Source organism: Nicotiana tomentosiformis, chromosome 3 (genome assembly GCF_000390325.3).
Source record: "Nicotiana tomentosiformis chromosome 3, ASM39032v3, whole genome shotgun sequence".
NCBI lineage: Eukaryota > Viridiplantae > Streptophyta > Magnoliopsida > Solanales > Solanaceae > Nicotiana > Nicotiana tomentosiformis.
In genome coordinates this window covers 56,821,641-56,833,125 of record NC_090814.1, presented here as the reverse complement: position 1 = coordinate 56,833,125, position 11,485 = coordinate 56,821,641, and the positions used below count along the sequence as shown (strand labels likewise).

At 41.1% G+C, this 11,485-nt stretch overlaps 1 protein-coding gene across 1 annotated transcript; it reads left to right on the top strand.

Annotated features, from left to right (window-relative positions):
- The first annotated feature begins 6,182 nt into the window (after nt 1-6,182).
- Nucleotides 6,183-6,671, top strand: LOC138907853 (uncharacterized). Its single transcript, XM_070198472.1, has 2 exons — nt 6,183-6,333; nt 6,379-6,671. Exons 1-2 carry the CDS (start codon nt 6,183-6,185, stop codon nt 6,669-6,671), a joined length of 444 nt encoding a protein of 147 aa, XP_070054573.1.
- The last annotated feature ends 4,814 nt before the right edge of the window (nt 6,672-11,485 follow it).

Below are 11,485 nucleotides of genomic sequence, written 5' to 3'. Positions count from 1 at the left end.
ATAGGTTTTATAATACTTGTAATCTATAAATTCGATAGTCTAAAATAGCAGCACTGCCTGTAGGACATTTTGAACCGGGATCACATAGAAGCCATGTCGATAGGACTTAATGACTCTATTATGCCTTGATTCTGAAACTGCCTACTGCCTAATATGAAATCTGCCTGCGTGCCTTTGTTGCTATGTGTGGAGGCTAACTTAAGCCACTCATTGCTATCATGTACATCCTACTTGTTTTGAATGTGCGACTTGTTTTATCATTTTGAGCACCCTAAGTAAAGTCTAGAACCACCCTAATAGTAGGTCCAAAGCATCCTGGAACATAGGCATGGGACGGGTAATGCACACATAGGACACTATTTATAATTGAATTAGAGTGTTTTAGATAAACAACTTTAACATAGTAATTGGGTAGCAGGAGATGATAGTTTGTGACCCCTGAATAATATGAGCAACCCCTACCCTAAGGGAGTTGCGAAGTATTATTTATATTGCACGGGGTGATCCTTTAGTCTAAAAAACTTAGGAGCCCCTTGCCTTTATATGCTTGCTGTTCACACTTAGTCATCAAATATTGACCAACGCAGTTGTATCCCCGTAACCTCTAAGACTTGTACTGATTCTTTATATGTTTTTATTCTTATTTTGTTTTCTTTACACTTTTTTTATATATAACCTTCAACTTCCACATCTTTTTTCACTTATATGATCACTTAGCTTAATTATAATTCAATAATTCACATAGCGTAAACTTCGGTTGAGACCCACCGTTGTGGACCTCGAAGAGTGCCAAACACATTCTCTTCGAGGTAATTTGAGCCCTTACCCGATCTTTGGTGACATAGACTAGTTCTAATCAGAGTTACTCATAAATTGGTTCCCTAACGCACCTTAAATATCGTTAGGTGGCGACTCTCCTCTTTCAATACCCATTTAAAAGAGTTGTCACACGTCGAAATCTACTTTCGCGAGAAAACAGGGCGCGATAGTATGGCTACTCTGTTGGGGATTTACACGTAGGTTCTTACCATAACGAAGTTAACTTGTGTGGATTATTTGAGGGCATGTACTTCCCTTCCCTTATTTCGTTCATTTGTTTGAATGGCTATGACATGCATATACCTTCCCTTATTTTCCTTTATTTGTCTAAATTGCTATGACATGAACATCCCCTCCCTATTTTCCTTTATTGCTATGACATGAATGGCCTCCCTCTGTTTCCTTCATCTTATCCAAGGCTGCTATATCATGTCTCTCCCATCCCCCTTTCCTTATTTGCTTCATTACGTTCTCGCACATTTTCATGAGTTAAACTGACTTCTCTCTTTTGTTTTTTTTTTCTTTTCCTCCTCAAGTTCATATTTACCATATTATTTACTTTCTTTTTTATGCACTTTCATCATGCAAATATTTAACAACGTGTTACTATTTTTGCATAAAGCATGATTTCAACATCATACTCCACTCGTGCTTATTATCAACATAGCAGCGCTTGATGAGTGTCTGCGCTTTCCTAAAAATATACTTTTAAACCGAAAAGGCTTATTTGCGGTAGACTAGTCGATCAGCGGTGTAGTCGACGGTCCTGTGTCTTTCCCTCTCAAGTTGTCCACTTGAGAGTACTAGTCTAGACTCTCTAGAAAACCATACTCCAATTTGAAATGTACATGGATCATGATAAACCTAGTACAGATTGAGACATCATTTACATAACAACCCGCGTAGATAAACCTTGTCCAAAGTTCAATGAAATTTCCATAATCCCAAAGGACACCATCATATTATGTGCATTACTTGGAAAAAACGTGTCAACATGCTGATCATTATTGCGTAAATAGATGAATCTGGAGGGGGGGAAGGGATAACTTTTATTTGTTTGCAGAAAATGAAGCACGAAATTCCCAGGTCCGGTATGGTCCAGAATATCCTGCCTTTGCTAATAGACTGGTGGAAATACCTTGCACCCTATGATAGAAACCATGTGCGGAGAGTACTTGGTGACCTGCCATATTTGCTGAACATTCGACCAAATAGGGAACTGGTCAAGGCTACTACCATGTCCTGGGACGAGAAAAGAGCTGTTTTTTGATTTGGCAATATAAAAATGGCTCCTCTCCTGGAAGAAATAAGGGGTTTTGCCAAGTTACCATGGGATAGTCCAGCACTATTGGTTCCAGAGAATCACACTCCATATAGTTTTCTAAAGATGTTGGGTTTTAAGAAGAATGATGAGATGGTCTGTCTGAAGAAATTATACATCCCTTTTGAATTTCTCTATGAGTGTTATAGGCATAGAAAATCATATCGCCTTCATCATGAGGAGCTATCCATTACCTCTTTGGGATGGGTGCACCACGAGGTTCATATTTTCATAGTCTATTTCTTGGGTTTGTTGGTCTTTGCGATGCAAGGGGAAGAATTCATACTCGCTTACCCATGGTCTCCAGAACCTTAATGGAGGGTATTGAGGGACAAAAGTACACTATCATCCCGATGATCTTAGATAAGATGTACCGTGCTCTGGATCGGTGCAAGCATGGGTCTAGATACTTTAAGGGTTGTAATCTATTACTACAAGTTTGGCTTCTGGAACACATTCAGAGGAGTGAATATCGCCAAGATCTTCTACGAAGGCCCTGAATGACTACGTAGCCAGTCATCATCCGAAGAAAATGACATTCATTCCAGATAGGTTTAAAAAGCCTGGAAATACTATAGGCTGGGTACGTTTCTTCAGCAATCTGACAGACGAGCAAGTGCATTAGATGTTTAAATGGTTTCCTAGTAGTGATGTCATTATCAGATCCAAAAGAACTACTCACTTAGTACTGATCGGGCTGTGAGGCATCTACCCTTACGCTCATATAAGGGTAATGAGGCAAGTTGGAAGGAATCTAGTCATACCTCGGGTTTCCAACATGGTTCAGTATAATGCAGATTTCAAAAGGGATGTCATCCCATTCAAGTTCGAAGCGCAACATATGTGGAACAAAAATATCAGCGTGGAAGGAGAGACTATTGAACCAGTCAGGTATCACGCCGGTCATATGTACTACTATCTCTCATGGTTGGAGGACGACATACCTGGGGACATCAAACCGGGAGTCAATATGAAAGATAGGATCATAGATGAGATGGATGAAGCACAAGTGAAGTATAAGAGGCTACGCAAAAGGGTGTTCGAGTCTGAAGCTAAGCATCTGGAACAACATAAAGTGAACATGGAGGCGATAAGGGAAAGAAAGGAGATTGCCAATAAGTCGACAGAAAGGTTAGAATATCTAGATCAAGGATCGATAAAGCTAGAAGGGAAGATGAGAAGAAGGCTTTGGGATTGTCAAGGCATGGACGATGATGAAGGAGGGAAGCTGGCAAAGCCTTACTTGCTACTGGACATGCGCGATCCAGGGAATACGATTGATGGCGTCAAGAGAGCCAAGCATAGAAAAGGTCCTTCAGGGACCAAGTAGATTAGGAGATAATGTCCTTTACTACTTTTTAGATTAGATTAGATTTCAATGTAATAAGGCTTAATGTCATTAGTGACTTTATTATTATTGTCGATTTAGTGAAAGATTGATTTGGCTAATTTTCGAACTAATGGAATAAGGCAAACGTTGGCATGAATTTTCTCCAAGATTATGTGTCTTAGGCATACCTCGGGCACAATGAGGTCCCCAAAATTAGGACGTGAATTATTGCATGACCTTATGTGATACATGTTTAAATATTGCAAACACTCTTTTGCTTCGTCTTACTTACTTGGTTACCTTTTGCTTTTTCTTTCTTTTGATTATTCTCATTTCCAAAGGTTGGTTCATGCATTCTGGCATCATTAGCATAACACACCAGATCGAGAGGTCCTCCTCCACCTAGCGACCCAAAATGTAGAGGCAAAGGAAAAGGGAAGATGGATGATCTAAGTGGTATTCGAAAAGACAATGCTACCATGGTAGAGAATGATGAAACCTCATACGGAAGAAGTACGCCAGGACAAAACGAGCTGGTCTTACATTTGGAGCAGAAAATCCTGGAGTTGCAGGGTGAGCTTGAGCAGGTCCGAAATCTGGCAAACCTTTCCCTTACTCTAATTGTCCCTGACATCAACCAAAAACACAACCACTCAGAACCAAACACCACCACAAAACATACAAAACCAAAATCCACCACCCATAGCTCTGAATCCTCCAGTGCTGCACTAGTATCATAATTCCGCACCTCCCTAAATTATTAACCCACCAACAGTGCAAACCCCTCAAAAACATTATCCTCACCCAACCCAATATCTGAAAACCACCACTTATCATACTCCTCAAAACATACCACAACTTACCCTTGATCCCCCTCAAACTTCAATCAATGATCACCCATATACCCAAGTTCCAGGAACTCATCAAGGTAACACGATATATGTGGAAACCTTACCCCATACCCCACAACAAACCCTATACATACTTGAGCCGACAGAGAAGGACCTGCTCATTCTAAACATGGCAGAAGAACTCAAGAAACTTACAGGGAGAGTCTAGAGTATTGAAAGTTGGAAGGATGTTGAAGGTTTAAACTACGAAGATTTGTGTATCCAGCTAGATGTAGAACTACCAGAGGGTTACAAACCTTCCAAGTTTGAGATGTTTGATGGAACTGGTGATCCAAAAGTACATCTGAGAACCTACTGTGACAAGCTTGTAGGAGTGGGTAAGAATGAACAAATCCACATGAAACTGTTCATGCAAAGTCTTACAAGAGACGCCTTATCTTGGTATATCAGTCAGAATCCGAAGAAATGAGCGAATTGGGTGAGCATGGCATCGGATTTCATGGACAGATTTGGCTTCAATACAGAGCATGCGCCAGGCATTTTCTATATTCAAAACCTCAAGAAGAAGCCGACAGAAACCTTCCGTGAGTATGCTACTCATTGGAGATCATAGGCCGCCAAGGTGAGGCCGCCACTTGAAGAAGAACAAATAAACAAGTTATTTGTTAGAGCTCAAGATCCACAGTCTTACAAAAGGTTGATAGTTATCGAGAATAATAAGTTCTCATACATCATCAAGTTAGAATAAAGGATAGAAGAAGGAATCAAGAGTGGGATGGTGACCAATTTTGAGGCGTTACAAGCCACAAGTAAAGCCTTGCAATCAGGATTTATTTCGAATAAGAAAGAAGTGGGTGCCGAGATGGTAGCCTAGGGCCCTAAGTCTCCCCTTACATATCAAACACCTTCACCCACATATCAACCCTCACCTTCCACAACCTACCATACCTATAACACCAAACTCACATATTACCATTCACCTCCACCTGCCCGCCAAAACTATCCAAATCCATGACCAAACTTTGACTGCAGAGCTCCCAGACAATACACCCCAATCACTGAACCCATAGCCCAACTATATGAGAGACTAAAGGTCGCTGGCTACGTCACCCCTATTCCTGTTGTTGCTGTTGAGAACCCTTCCCAGTGGGTTAATCCCAACAAAACTTGTGTCTATCAATCAGGCATGAAGGGGCATACCATTGAAGAATGCTGCATGTTGAAGCACAAGATTCAGACACTAATCGACACCAAGGTTATACAGGCAAAGGAAGCCGCACCAAATATCCGTAATAACCCTCTCCTGGATCATATGGGTGAGGGAGTGAATGAGATAGAAACTGATGAGGAATGGGATCAGGAGGGATCCATTGGACTTATTCGAGAAGGGGATGCTCCTAAAACATCTACTGTCACCCTCTCACCAATTGTGGTGAAAACCCATGCACCGTTTGAGGTCGAGGTAGATACGCCTTTCACTATGATGGTAGCTCCCACACCATCTTATAAGTCTGATGACATCCCAGGGGAATATGTCGCGGAGGCAAGAAGAAAAAGAAAAGCCAAGATGGAAGAGACAGGTGTTACACAAGGTATAACTAGAACTGGCAGAGTTTATATGCCTCAGAATCTTGGAGGAACAACCAAATAAGTTGTATCTAATTCACCTGTTGTTGAGACGAGCAATGACGATCTTTGGAGGAAGGTACATGCGAGAGAATACTCTGTTGTTGATCACCTGAATAAGACTCCCGCCCGGATATCCATTTTGTCACTGTTGCAAAATTAAGACGCACACAAGAATGCCTGGATGAAAGTGTTAAGCGAAGCTTATGTGCCCGCCAGTATCACTAGCGGGGAGATGGCTAACATGGTCGGACAGGTACTGGAGAGTCACAAAATTACTTTCCATGAAGATGCGTTACTTCCAGAAGGCTTGATCCACAACAAAACATTGCACATCACTGTGCAATTTGAAGACAAGTTCATTTCTAGGGTCCTGATAGATGGAGGTTAGAGCCTGAACATATGACCACTAACCACTCTGAAAAGATTAGGTAAAGGTGTGCATGAGATACGGATGGGAAGCATGAATGTGAAAGCATTCAAGGAATCTCATAGAGCCACTATCAGAGAAATCAACCTTGATCTACAGATACGCCTGACCTGGTTTGATGTCGAATTCCAAGTGCTAGACATATCCGCCACCTACAACTTGTTGTTGGGACGACCATGGATACACGCAACTGGGGCAGTCGCTTCTACCCTGCACCAGGTTGTGAAGTTTGAGTGGAATCATCAGGAGGTGATCATTCAAGGAGATGGAAGCAATCCTATTTACACCAACTAGACCGTTTCAGTCATCGAAAACATGAGGAAATTGGGAGGAGAAACATACCACCGCATTGAGGGGGTAAATGCAATTGAGAAGGATCGATGGTGGAGCAATAAGATAGAAAGCATGTTGATGTGGTTGGGATATGAACCAGGCAAGGGTCTTGGCCAAAAACTTCAATGGATCACAGAACATATACGACCACCGTATCATGGCACAATCTTTGGGCTAGGGTATGAATATACAGTGCAAGAATACCAGTATTGGACACCGCGGTGGCACACCGATTACTATTCGCTGGAATAACTCATACCACCGATGTACCAAACATTCTGCCAGACTGACATGATTTGGGGATCAGAGGAAGATAAGATTTTGGCCGGTATGAGGAAGCTGTTTTTGAATGAGGAAGATATGGACTGCAATGCAATTTTAGAGGAGGAAGAGGAGGTGACCTTCCTATTCAGACAGTGGGAGAATGAGCTATTCTCAAAAACTGGACTGCTGCACCATCACGGGATCGTCGAGTACCTGGGTAGCCTTGGCAGAATTAGCATGATTTATTTTTAAATTGTTTTTGTGCATTTAAGACATTTTCAGTGTTTTGTTTTGAAATAATTACTCGAGCCATCGAGTCGTTCTTGTTGACAATTTTATGTTTTGTTAATGCATTATTGCTTTTCGTTTATTTATTATTATCTTTCTACATTCTTTTCAACATAAATATTACATATCCTGATGAACCTACGATTGTGACATGTAATAAGACAACGCAACATTGGGAAAGTTATTCGAAAGATTTGGAAGATGACATATTACTTGACGAAATTGTCAAAGAAGTAGAGAATTTTGAAAAGGAACCAAAGTCCAACTTGGAAGAAACTGAGGCAGTTAACTTAGGGGATTCTGAAACAGTCAAAGAAACTTGCATAAACATTTATCTAGGAAGAGTATGTCAGGTTATTAAAGAATATGAGGATGTTTTTGCATTGTCCTATGATGACATGACTAGGTTAAACACATCCATAGTAGCTCACAAGCTACCTACCAACCCCATGTGTCTGTCGGTAAAATAGAAGCTCAAAAAATTTAATGCATATATGAGTCTGAAGATAAAGTAAGAGGTTACTAAACAAATCAAAGCCAAAGTCCTTCGGTTGGTTGAGTACCCAACCTGGCTAGCCAACATTGTGCCGGTACCGAAGAAATACGGGAAAGTCAAAGTGTGTGTTGACTATCGAGATCTGAACAGAGCAAGTCCTAAGTATGATTTCCCCTTACCCGACATACACATACTAATCGACAACTGCGCCAAGCATGAACTCCAGTCCTTTGTGGATTGCTTCGCATGATACCACAAGATGTAAATGGACGAAGAAGACGCTGAAAAGACAACCTTTATCACGCCATGGGGGAAATATTGTTACAAAATGATGCCATTTGGTTTGAAAAATGCTGGAGCTACATAAATGAGGACCATGACGACTCTATTTCATGACATGATACACAAGGAAATAGAGGTGTACGTAGATGATGTTATCATCAAATCAAAAAGGAGTTCGGATCACATAGCCGACCTGAAGAAGTTTTTTGGCCGACTTCGAAAATACAATTTGAAGTTGAACCCTGCAAAATGCGCCTTCGGAGTCCCTGCTGGGAAGTTGCTGGGTTTCATCGTCAGTCATTGTGGTATTAAGCTAGAACTATAATGATGTGATGAGTTTCCTGGGACTCCTCAATTATATCAGTCGTTTTATAGCACAATCAATAGTTATATGTGATCCGATCTTCAAGATGCTAAGGAAAGATGCCACGGCAAACTGGAATTAAGAATGTCAGAAAGCTTTCATTAAAATCAAGGAGTACCTGTCTAAACTGCCCGTGTTGGTCCCACCGAAGCCAGGAAGACCTTTGCTACTGTATATGTTTGTGCCGGATGGAGCCTTTGGTTGAGTTCTGGGCCAACATGATGAAACCGTGTGGAAGGAGCAGGCAATATACTATCTGAGTAAGAAGTTCACACATTATGAGGCCCGGTACACTTTGCTAGAGCGCACCTGTTATGCTTTGACATGGATAGCCGAGAAATTAAGATATTATTTCTGTGCGCACACTACATATCTCATGTCAAGGTTTGATCCACTAAAATACATTTTTCTGAAACCCATGCCTACAGGTAAATTAGCAAAGTGGCAAATATTGCTAAGTGAGTTTGACATAATTTATGTGACTCAGAAGGCGGTCAAGGGGTTCATTTGGCAGAGAACCCCGTAGATGGAGAATATGAACCATTGAAGATGTATTTTCCCGATGAAGAAGTGTCGTTTGTGGGTGAGGATATTACCGAAACATATGATAGTTAGAGGATGTTTTTCGATGGAACAGATAACTTTGAGGGAGTGGGAATTGAAGTTGTTTTAGTATTAGAAACTGGCCAACATTATCCGGTATCCGCAAAACTCAGGTTCCCATGCGCCAACAATATGGCAGAATATGAGGCCTGCATCTTGGTACTCAGATTGGCCATCAACATGAATGTTCAGGAGTTTCTGGTAATCGGAGATTCTAATCTATTGATACACCAGGTACTAGGAGAATGGGCCACCAAGAACACTATAATATTGTCATACTTGCATTGTGTACAAGAGTTGATCAAGAGGTTCACAAAGATAGAATTAACATGTTCCAAGGATCTAGAATGAGTTCGCAGATGCATTGGCTACCTTGTCTTCTATGATACAACATCCAGACAAGAATTTCATCGATCCTATCCCGATAGAGATTCGTCAACAACCAGCTTATTGTGCTCATGTTGAAGAAGTGTTTGACAGAAATCCATGGTTCCATGATATCAAAGAATACTTGGAGAAAGGGGAAAACAAAGAGAATGATACACACACTCAGAAGCTCACACTTCGAAAATTGACCAACCACTTCTTTCAAAGTAGAGGAATTCTGTATAGAAGAACTCCTGATTTGGGATTGCTGTGATGAGTCAATGCCAAGGAGGCATCTAGATTGCTCGAAGAAATACACGCCTGAACTTGTGGACCTCACATGCACGGGTTCATTCTGGCCAATAAGATATTAAGGGTTGGGTATTTCTGGATGGATGTGGAAATAGACTGTATCAAATATGCTCAAAAGTGTCACCAATGCAAGGTACATGCTGATATGATACGAGTGCCGCCCACCAAACTCAATGCAACGAGTTTACCCTAGCCTTTTTCTGCTTGGGGCATGGATGTCATCAAACCAATTGAACCTGATGCATCAAACAGACACAAGCTCATTTTGGTGGCTATAGATTACTTCACAAAATGGGTTGAAGCCGCTTCCTATAAGGCTGTGACTAAGAAGGTCGTAGCGAACTTCATCCGGGATCGTATTATTTGTCGATTTAGGGTACCTGAGTCAATCATTACTGACAACGCCGCCAATCTCAACAGTGATTTGATGATATCCATGTGTGAAACATTTAATATCAAGCACCAAAATTATACAACATATAGACTGCAGATGAATAAAGCCGTAGAAGTCGCCAACAAGAACATCAAGAAGATATTGACGAAAATGGTGGACAACTACAAGAAATGGCATGAGAATCTACCATTTGCCTTGCTCGGGTACCGCACCACCGTTTGTACGTCAATTGGGGCAACCCCTTATTTACTGGTCTATGGTACTAAACTTGTTATACCCGCCGAGGTGGAGATTCTTTTCCTCAGAATCATACAACAGGCCAAGCTCGGCGACACAGAATGGATATGATACCAGTATGAACAGTTGGCTCTCATTGATGGTAAGAGGATGAACGCAGTATATCACGGCCAACTCTACCATAATTGAATGGCAAGGGCTTTCAACCAAAAAGTCAGATCAAGGCAATTCATAGTGGAGCAATTGGTGTTAAAACGGATCTTCCGACATCAGGATGAAGCAAAAGGGAAGTTCTTACCCAACCGGCACGACCCTTACATGGTTAATCGAGTACTCACAGGAGGAGCGCTTATACTTGTAGAGATGTGTGGAGGAATATAGCCAAGACCTATCAATTCAGATGCAGTCAAGAGATATTACGTTAAAGATTGACCTGATTCCCGCTTAATATGGGATACGTAAGCAGCCCTGTGGGTTCGATCACATCATAATAAAATCTTTATTCCCCCCCCCAGGTCAGAAACTGGGGCAAGATTTCGAGTTTATCAAATCTCATTATGTGAAGGATCACCAAGTATTGTATCACAAGAAGTATGCATTTAAATTGGGGGAGAATTTTGAGGAGGGTCCTCAAAATTCCCAGTTAAGGAGGTTGCAATGTCTCAAAAGTATGTCACAGTTACCGATTCGACAAAATTATTTGCTTTTATGCATCATCACATATTCCGAACAACTGTATTTTGATATAAATGATTTGTGACAAATGTATATTTTCAAAATTTTCATTTTTTTGTAATAACCAGATGTTACATAGGGTGACTCTGACAAGGTAGCAAGACAAGGAGCAAAGGCGAAATGAAGAATCAAAGGCATGAACCAACCTTTCCCCAAAACAAAACTCACGATTTTTCTTTGGATGCAGGCATAACGGACATGACAAGCACGCCCGTAAATTCATAATAAGAATTCTATCTTTACTAACAGAAATCACCAAGCGCAAATGTGCCAAGCTAAGAATCACTTTCTTTCTCATATTTAATCTTCGTCTTAGGGCTATGCACTGCCCTCATTCTTTGCATGAGGCTAAGAACTGCCTCCATCATTGCATAAGGCTAAGCACTGTCTATCCTTGCATGAGACTAAGGACTGTCTCCATTCTTTCCACGAGA

Excerpts from the sequence above, each read along its gene's own strand:
- LOC138907853 (XM_070198472.1), top strand. The coding sequence starts at position 6,183 with ATGGCTAACATGGTCGGACAGGTACTGGAGAGTCACAAAATTACTTTC. Across the intron at positions 6,334-6,378 it reads TAGGGTCCTGATAGATGGAG|GTAAAGGTGTGCATGAGATA; the intron begins GTTAGAGCCTGA and ends TGAAAAGATTAG.